Here is a 9715-nt window from a genome sequence, read left to right as displayed (position 1 = left end):
ATGGGCCCGCTCTCCGCTGACAGCAGAACAAGGCGACTTTCCAAAGGTTACGGACTTACGACGTCACTGCCCGGGCTGTGTGCGGGGCGGCGCCATGTCACTAAGGGGCGTGCCTAACTGCTATTGGTGCCGAGTAACCGCACCACGTGACTGCCAGGGATGTACTGTATAGGGCTGCGGGGGGAGGAGCCACTGACAGGGCGGAGTAATCCATTCGAAGCTGATGTTTTGCTTGCTTAGTCACTCACAATTGGTTCGTTTATCACTTATTTGGATTTACTACACTATTATTGTTCTCTTTTTTTGTTTTTTATGCGCTTGCATGATGTCCTTTGTCTATCAATCAGAGGCCCATTTAAAAGGGGGGGGGGGGAAGCAGCAAGGCAGAAGATTTTTATATAGTAGTGGTGTTTGATAAGAGACACGTCCACTGAGCTCAAACTGTTCTTCTAAATCAGTGATCCCCAACCAGTGCCTTGGGGGCAACATGTTGCTCTCCAACCCTTTGGATTTTGTATTCCTAGCTTGGGGACAAATTTTGGTTGCATACAGGGTAGGGTTGGGTTGGGTTGGGTTGGGTTGGGGGGGGGTGCAGGGACCACCGGGGCTTCCAGCGCAGCCCCCCCCTCCTCTGAGCATGCATACTTAGGCACGTCAAGAGAGGTAAATACAAAAAGACAAGAAGAGTGTATTATCCATGTCTTATTATTCCTATCAGGCTCACACCGGGTGTTTCCCACCCAAATCAATAATAGAAAACAGAAAAAAAAAAAAAAAAAATGTTGGTGTTGTGCCCTAAAATCAACAAGCTTTATTATAGACTTTAGTTGAAATAGACAATAATTGTCATAATCAGTGCATAAAATCAATCAACTGCAACCACAGTTGATAATGTTTCAATTAACTAATTAACTCCAATGGAGCATGGAGTGGCAGAAAAGGGCGACTAATTTATTGGTGGGTGGGTGATATGCACTATATACTATATACAAGAATGTGCAGAGATGTAGGGGTCCACAATATTTATTCCATATAGGGATTCACATTAATCACTATAATGACCATAATAAATCATTAGATTACGTGGTCCATAATAAATTCATTTTTATAGACATCAATTCAATCCCTGATGTATAAGAGAGAGGACCTACGGGGCCCAGAGCACCCAGCAGGGATTGGTTCTGGGCCAGGGGGGGCCCACTGGGTTTTTTCCTGGTGTCCTGCCGGCCCTGGTTGCATACAAACCAAACAAAGCCTGTAGGCTGCCAGTCCAAATAGCCAATCACAGCCCTTATTTGGCACCTCCTGGAACTTGTGCTTGTGTTGCTCCCCAATTCTTTTTACATTAGAATGTAGTGCTGGGCGGTATACCGGTTAACACCGAATACCGGTGTTTTTTTTTAAAATTATATTCATTTTGCACATACCGGTGTGTCACGGTACTCACGTGCGGCCGGTCTTGCGCGCCTCCTTGCGCTTTCATGATACAAAAAAGTATTTTTAATAAGCTCTCTGGCATGCATGCGTCATTCCCGGTGCAGATCCCGGGAGTTGAAGCTTAAGAGCCGGAGGGCGGAAGTGCTTGGGATAAGGTACATGCCGGGACTTTGATGGAGCGCGAGAGAAATTTGATCGCTGGCAGAGCTTCACCCGTTACCATAGCAACCGCAGCCGGGGCACGGAGGCATAAAGCGTGTGCTTACATAAGCCGGGAATCGGCTGGCAGCTGTGTGAGGCAGTACTGCTGAGACCGGCGCAATGAATAGGAAGAAAGGGGACGAGGGCTTTGAGAGCCCCCGACATTACAAATTATAAGTATCCTTCTTTATGGCCCTCTTATTGTGCCTATCAGTATGTGCTGTCATATATTATTTATTTGTGTGATACGTTCCATACATACCTGGGGGGGGGCATCTGAGTCTCACCCTCTTCTTATAAATCTCCCTCTAGCATTGACCTGTGCCTCCCCGTGTGTCTGTACCTGTGCCTCCCCGTGTGTCTGTACCTGTGCCTCCCCGTGTGTCTGTACCTGTGCCTCCCCGTGTGTCTGTACCTGTGCTGCCCAAGATCATGCATGGAAAAAAAAATACCGTCAAATACCGTGACACCGATATAATTTTGAAAAATACCGTGATATAAATTTTTGGTCATACCGCCCAGCTCTATTAGAATGTGGCTCAAGGTTAAAAAAAAAAAGATTGGGGACCCCCATTCTAAAGGAACCATGTTTAAAGGGGACCCATCACCCACACAAAAAGCCACATAATCACAGTCCTTTGCAAATTAAACATCAAGCCCCAATTTTTTTTGTTAAATTCATACCTGTATGAATTGTATTTACAAATCTGAGCCGTTAATCATATATTGCCTGCCCCGCCTCTATGCCGCAGGTCACCCGGTGCAGGCAAAATATTTCATGGGCAAAACCTAAGGAAATTTGGAAGTTTCCACTTTCTTATAAGCCTGAACACTGGTGCAAAAGGGGTGGCTTAAGTAAGCTTTTTATTTTAAAATCCCCTAAAATGACTCTGTACAGCTCCCAGAATAACATACCTTTCTCCCTGCATGCAGGTTTAGTTTGTTTCTCTATTACAACAGCTGAACTGCAGCTCTTTTACTGACTTCTTTGTGCAGCATGAAGCTCCACCCCTTTTATAGTCTGAGCCCTCCTCTCTCCTACTATGATGACCTCAAGCGGTGCCTACTGGGCATGCTCATGCCTCTGCTCCAATTAAAATCAGGCAGCACAGTAGGCACCTCTTTGAGGTCATTATAGTTGAAGAAGAGGAGGAGGGCTCAGTAAGCAAAAGGGGTGAAGCTTCACTTTAGATAAGGAAAAAGAGATGTACCGTATATACTCGAGTATAAGCCGATCCGAATATAAGCCGAGGTACCTAATTTTACCTAAGAAAACTGGAAAAACTTATTGACTCGAGTATAAGCCTAGGGTGGGAAATGCAGCCGCTACTGCTAAGTTTCAATAATCAAATAAATAACAGATAAATAAATATATAACTTTAGGGAAAGAAAAATGCTACAGCAGCAGACCAAAGCAAGTTTGGGAACACTAAGGAAGCTGCCATACTAATTATCATCAATTATTATAAGTACTTGGACACCAGTGTACAAGTCCCACCACAGTACTACAATAGTAGTTACAAGGGCAAAATAATTCTTGATGCTGGACTTCAAGTAGATTAACAGTTATAGGTTAGGTTAACAGTTATAGGTTAGGTTATATTTAACTAAGCTATGCAGCTTATAAGTTAGAAATAGAAAAACATCTTGTTTTGTTCATTCCTTGATATATTGCACAATAAACAAGAACTCCCTTCAATAAAACTCAATGGAGTGGCAAAATACTTCTATGGTGCTACCGTATAAACTTCTCTGTGTAGTTTTCAGTATCATTATTCATATCCTCCACTGTCACTGGCATCAGTTAGTCTGTGTAACCTTCCAGCTAACTGTGATTCCTGGCATTGGTCTCAAATAAAACAGGCAACCCATAGTTGACACATGTGCCTTTGAGAAAAGCAATATTATTATTAACTGCCACAGCAGAGGTTTAAAAGCATATTTCCCATTATGCACCCAACATCCTCCATCATTTAACACAAACGTGCTTAGCACTGGGACTATCAAGCCCTATCTGTACCTGTGTAATTTGATTTCAGCTACAGCACAAGGTGACTTGTTCATCACAGCAATAGAAGAAACTTTTAGGAAGCACAGTCTAACTCCGCGACTAGAAGGCAAAGTACAGCGGGGAGGCAGCGCCACTTCCGCCTTCAGTGTGAGTCAGTCAGAACACAGCGAGTGAGCGCACAGCACCAATTGGTTTAAGTAGCGCTGGAGATGTAACGCGCACTCACCCCTTGGACGCAGATGAGCGTGTGCGTGCACAGCACCAATAGAGACAGCAGAAACTGGGGGCCCAGTTGAAGTAGCGCTAGAGATATAACGCGCGCTCACCCCGTGGACACAGGTGAGCGAGTGCGCACACAGCCCCAATTGCTTTTAGTTGCGCTGGATCTGTAACACGCTCGTAACCCACCCCCGTCCGCTCGTAACCCCCCATCGGCAGATCGAGAGTCAGACACAAGTGGAGGGAGGGAGGTTGGGAGAGGTATACTCGAGTATAAGCCGAGGGTTACTTTTTGAGCACATTTTTTGTGCTCAAAAACTCGGCTTATACTCGAGTATATACGGTAGTTGAACTGGTCGTAAAGAAACTAAATCTAGATGCAGGGAGAAAAGTTATGTTATTCTGGGGGGCCGTACAGTCAGATTCGGGGATTAAAAAATAAAAATAGTTTACTTGTTCTTTAACCGGCCTGTGTGTGTTTGGGAAAGGAATGGGCGGAACATACAGACTCTTTGCAGAACCCCAACTTTATTTATGTATTCATCAGCCCCAAACAAGGCATCTGTTAGTAAACAAGTGTTTATTGTTCATGGAAACAGAAATAATGATGCTTCCCACGCTGCCCCCCGAGCGGCCTACAGCCCCACAGTGTGACAGAGACCACTGCAGGAAACCAAAGTGGGGAATTTGCAATTATTTACAAAAGTTATTTCCCTCCCCCCACAAACCAGTTACAATAACCCCAGTTTATATTCCATCATCAAGTGCGGCTCTCCCATCCCCTCGCTTTGTGAGGGATCTGCAGAAACAAAGAAAACATTTTTATTAGACTATGCAAATCAGTATTAGTTGAATATCTGGCACAGGATTTCCCAGCATCCCTACTTACTATAGATTCACAATGAGGCTAAAGAAGGCGGAGCTCGCCGCCGACTTACCGTTGAGTATATCCTCAAAGCCGATGCTCTCATCGGTTCCCCTCAGTGTATCCAAGGCAATGTTAGAACTGGGAAGGAATGGGAGACGCTGGACCTGCCAGGGTGGATAAGAAGAGAGAAACAATCACAGGACTCTCCAAGCAGCAGTGCTTTAAAAAGACAGAAGTCTTTCCCATAAAGAGACGACAGTTACGATCTGAGTGTAAGGGTGGCCAAAAACGTTTGGCGTGGTCATCAAATGAGCGGATGTTCTTCCAATATGCCCAACTAAAGGTGGCTGACATCACGCTAATTAGATTGTTTGGTTCTAGGGCCAACGGCGGGCATAGGCGCCAATAAGTCCACAATTCGACAGGAAAATCATACCTGCCCAATTGAGATCTGCCCAATTGAGATCTACCCAATTTTAGGCCAAATTTTGGTTGGGGGTGTCCATACATGGACAGATAAGCTGCCGAATTAAGGTTCCCATACACGGGCTGATCCACTCCAGATATCCCCCACCTACGGGTGGGAGATATCGGGAGAATCCAGGGGACAACGATCGAATTATAATGACGAGTATAGGAAAAGTCGATCTGACTAGATTTTTTAACCTGCCCGATCGAGATCTGGCCGATTTCAGGCCAGATATTGGTCGGGCAGGCCCGTCGGTAGTGCCCATACACTGGGTGATTAGCTGCCGAATCAGTCTAAGGGACCCATAGCGACAGCCAGAATCGGCACCTTTAATCGCTGAAGGACCTCAATCAGCAGCTGAGATCTGCCCGTGTGCGGCCCCCTGAAGGCTACTTGTTTGATGAAGCTGCCAAACAAAAGGGGGGTCTTTATCCGGTTTGTCTACAAAGTCACTCTGATCTGTTTGTTCCCCCAGACAACAATCACAACATAAAAGGGGCCTATGAAACCCCCATTAGACAGGACAGCATCAGCCCAGTTATCAATCCTCACCTGAGGGGATATTGGTAGGACATAATCTCAGCCCTATGCAACCAACTGGGGTGTTTAGTTCTCAACAAATCCTGCCTGCTGATTGGCCTGTGTGAGTTACTGGAGCTTGGACAAGCTTTCTTTGACCAGTTTGTGAATGAAAAATGATATTGGTGATGTGTGGGCCAGCCTGACACCTGTGGGTTTACACCATTGTCGGGTCCGCCTCCATGCATGCCTTTAGACTTGTGCCTGCTTGGCCCCACCCCTTTCACAACATCATAACAGGGTAGGCACGGGTCTTTGAAGGCATGCTGGGTTAGGGTGGGTGGTGGAGCAGCTGGTTAGGGTGGGGTGCGGGTGGAGGAGCAGCCGGTTAGGGCAGGGCGCGGGTGGAGGAGCAGCCGGTTAGGGTGGGGCGCGGGTGGAGGAGCAGCCGGTTAGGGTGGGGCGCGGGTGGAGGAGCAGCCGGTTAGGGTGGGGTGCGGGTGGAGAAGCAGCCGGTTAGGGCGGGGCGCGGGTGGTGAAGCAGCCGGTTAGGGCGGGGTGCGGGAGCAGCCGGATAGGGCGGGGAGCGGGTGGAGGAGCAGCCGGTTAGGGTAGGGTGCGGGTGGAGGAGCAGCCGGTTAGGGTAGGGTGCGGGTGGAGGAGCAGCCGGTTAGGGTAGGGTGCGGGTGGAGGAGCAGCCGGTTAGGGTAGGGTGGGGTGCGGGAGCAGCCGGTTAGGGTGGGGTGCGCATGGAGGAGCAGCCGGTTAGGGTGGGGTGCGCATGGAGGAGCAGCCGGTTAGGGTGGGGTGCGGGTGGAGGAGCAGCCGGTTAGGGTGGGGTGCGCATGGCGGAGCAGCCGGTTAGGGTAGGGTGCGGGTGGAGGAGCAGCCGGTTAGGGTAGGCTGGGGTGCGGGAGCAGCCGGTTAGGGTGGGGTGCGCATGGAGGAGCAGCCGGTTAGGGTAGGGTGCGGGTGGAGGAGCAGCCGGTTAGGGTAGGGTGGGGTGCGGGAGCAGCCGGTTAGGGTGGGGTGCGCATGGCGGAGCAGCCGGTTAGGGTGGGGTGCGCATGGCGGAGCAGCCGGTTAGGGTAGGGTGCGGGTGGAGGAGCAGCCGGTTAGGGTAGGGTGGGGTGCGGGAGCAGCCGGTTAGGGTGGGGTGCGCATGGAGGAGCAGCCGGTTAGGGTGGGGTGCGCATGGCGGAGCAGCCGGTTAGGGTGGGGTGCGGGTGGAGGAGCAGCAGGTTAAGGTCAGGGGCAGGACTTTTTGTCGACCCGCACATCACTATTACTGATAACCGATTTGCCTGAATCACAGACAAAGTGTCAGTTTTATTCTACGCATGGCAGTTGATATTTCAGACTTACCTGCCTGACTGCTTTAAACTCCATCTGCAGTTTGAGTGGTGCGTGCAGCCCTTGGATATTCCTGACAGTGGAGAGATTCACTTTCTCTTGGTTTATCTGGAACTGCAACATTCACTCATTTTTACAACATTGAAATATTTATTTTGTTTTTCTTTTACACAAAACAGCAAATTTAACTTCCCCACAGCTTACAGACAGCATGTAGGAACTACATAACCCACAATGCATTGCACTGGGATGTTCCTTTCCTTATTGACATCACGTCTGCAGCAGGGGATTGTGGGATTGGGAGGAGGCAGGCTGTGGACAGGCGACTACTGTTACAAGTCACAAAGTAGCCAGCCAGATCAACAGGGGATCAGGGGGTGGGGCTTATGGAACAGGGGGCGGGGCTTAGGGAACTGTTCCAAACCATATTACTACTTTAATAATGACGAGAAATCCAAACACTTACGTTTTTCTCCGAGAGCTCCAAAGGATGGCTGGGCATGAGTTCACTCTGCACGCTTGTAAACCTGGAACAGAAATTGTACCCACAGGTTATAAAAGTGAATCCATGTAAAGCTGAATATATACAGGTTTTCAGAGGCACAAACCCTGCCTTCAGCCTGCCTCCTCCCAATCCCACAATCCCCTGCTGCACACGTGATGCCAATAAGGAAAGGAACATCCCAGTGCAATGCATTGTGGGTTATGTAGTTCCTACATGCTGTCTGTAAGCTGTGGGGAAGTTGTTACAATCTGTAACATCAGTGTTTTAGTCCCTCCTCCCCTGCCAGGATTTCCAATGATGCAGAAAGAGTAGAACAGTTTTGCAGCTGGATTTCAGCCTATAAACATGGGATTTATTCCTACTGTTTGACGGAACAGATTACAGGGATAGGGATATTAGGGGTTTCTGGGTTGTGTGGGGCTCTTTACCATATTTTGGTTTGGAAGCTGCAGTTCCCCTTTACCCATTATAGTTTTCTAATCCGTTTACTGTGTTCCTACTAAGGCTGCCATACACGGGCCGATTGTAGCTGCTGATATGGGTCCCTTAGACAGATTCGGCAGCTTATCAGCCCGTGTAGGGTCACTAATGACGGGCCTGCCCGACCAACATCTGCCTGAAACTGGGCAGATATCGATCGGGCAGGTTTAAAAATCAGTTGGATCGGGGACCGCATTGGCTTGTTAATGCGGTCCCCGGACTGACCAACAACTATACCCAAGTTAGCCCAATATCACCCACCCGTAGGTAGGGATATCGGGACAATATATGGCCACCTTTAGTCATAGGACGGGGGTCCCCTGCTTGGGATGGACAGATGTAGCACTCAGCTGCTCTAGAACCTACGTAGCCACACAGAGCCTTATGGGTAATACGCTGGCTTTATTCTCACCACAAGAGGAATAAGGAATAGCAAACACTACTGGGGGAAGTCAGACGCCCCCCCCATGTATACAAACCTACCCTGTGCGAAGGTTATCATGGACCCCGTATCCTCCATACTGAGTGGAAAGTTCACCAATGGGAATGCTGTCCTTCAGCTGCGATCCGAGGGCCTTGGTATTCTGAAACACACAGCGCAATGATAATTATTAGGCAAAGTCTCCCATTTGTATTTCACGCAGATCAAAACATTGATTCCCCGGTATCTGTACTGCCAGTTCCGACTCCTGAAACTATGTAGCAAGTCAGCTGATCAACAGACCAAGAGGAATGATTTGTGCTACATTGTTTCAGGCTGGGAATAGTAGGGACCCACAGATAATTCATTTGTATCATGGGGCCCCCAGTAGGAGAGTATAGGCTATTGATAACAATGTACCCAGCACACATAATGATAAAGATGGGAGCAGGAACCGGCAGGAAAGGCCAGTGACACAGCAATTACCGTAAAGCGAAACTGAAAGAACAACTAATGGCTCCAATGAGCAGGCTGGCTGCTGTGGCTAATAGGGAATCATGGGAAAGCGGGCCGGGCCGGTACCGACCAGCACCTCAGCCACTCACCATTGTTACACCTGCTCGTAGCGAACGGAACCTTTTCTTCTCACAGCAGCCGCACAGCTACACACGGCAGGACGAGAGAGAGTCGATACGTCACTGCCATGTGACCGAAATGTGGGCGGGAGAACGTAAAGCTACGTAGGGGCGTGTCTAAGCTTCCATGAAGCGGGCGGAAGTCTGACTGCATTGTGAGTTTTGTAATGGCAGATATATGTAGGCTAGGGGCGCTGTGTGCAACTACAGGTGTGTGAGAAACTAGCACATTGGGGTACTGAGTGATAGGCTGGCTTCTGGTTGCTATTTATTAGTTGTTTCGTGGGCTGTTCCTGCTGAATTAGTACAGGGGAATCCCTATGTGCCATAGTTTTATGGTATCTCTCTGTACAGGCTATGAGCAAACTTAGGGGGCTGTTCCTGCTGAATTGTGCTTAGTACAGGGGGATCCCTATGTGCCATAGTTTTATGGTATCTCTCTGTACAGGCTATGAGCAAACTTAGGGGGCTGTTCCTGCTGAATTGTGCTTAGTACAGGGGAATCCCTATGTACCATAGTTTTATGGTATCTCTCTGTACAGGCTATGAGCAAACTTAGGGGGCTGTTCCTGCTGAATTGTGCTTAGTACAGGGGAA

The 9715-nt window shown here is 48.5% G+C and overlaps 1 protein-coding gene across 1 annotated transcript; it reads right to left on the bottom strand.

Moving 5' to 3' along the window:
* Nucleotides 1–4379: 4379 nt before the first annotated feature.
* On the bottom strand, nucleotides 4380–9183 carry pomp (proteasome maturation protein). Its single transcript, NM_001005093.2, is given in 6 exon segments — nucleotides 4380–4667; nucleotides 4807–4900; nucleotides 7090–7191; nucleotides 7544–7604; nucleotides 8546–8646; nucleotides 9089–9183. Coding segments are annotated over 6 exon segments (429 nt in total). The 5' UTR covers nucleotides 9092–9183; the 3' UTR covers nucleotides 4380–4599.
* Between the last annotated feature and the right edge of the window lie 532 nt (nucleotides 9184–9715).

The sequence above is a fragment of the Xenopus tropicalis genome, chromosome 6 (assembly GCF_000004195.4).
Source record: "Xenopus tropicalis strain Nigerian chromosome 6, UCB_Xtro_10.0, whole genome shotgun sequence".
Lineage (NCBI taxonomy): Eukaryota > Metazoa > Chordata > Amphibia > Anura > Pipidae > Xenopus > Xenopus tropicalis.
The sequence above is the reverse complement of the archived record's forward strand: the minus strand, read 5'-3'. Positions and strand labels throughout refer to the sequence as shown.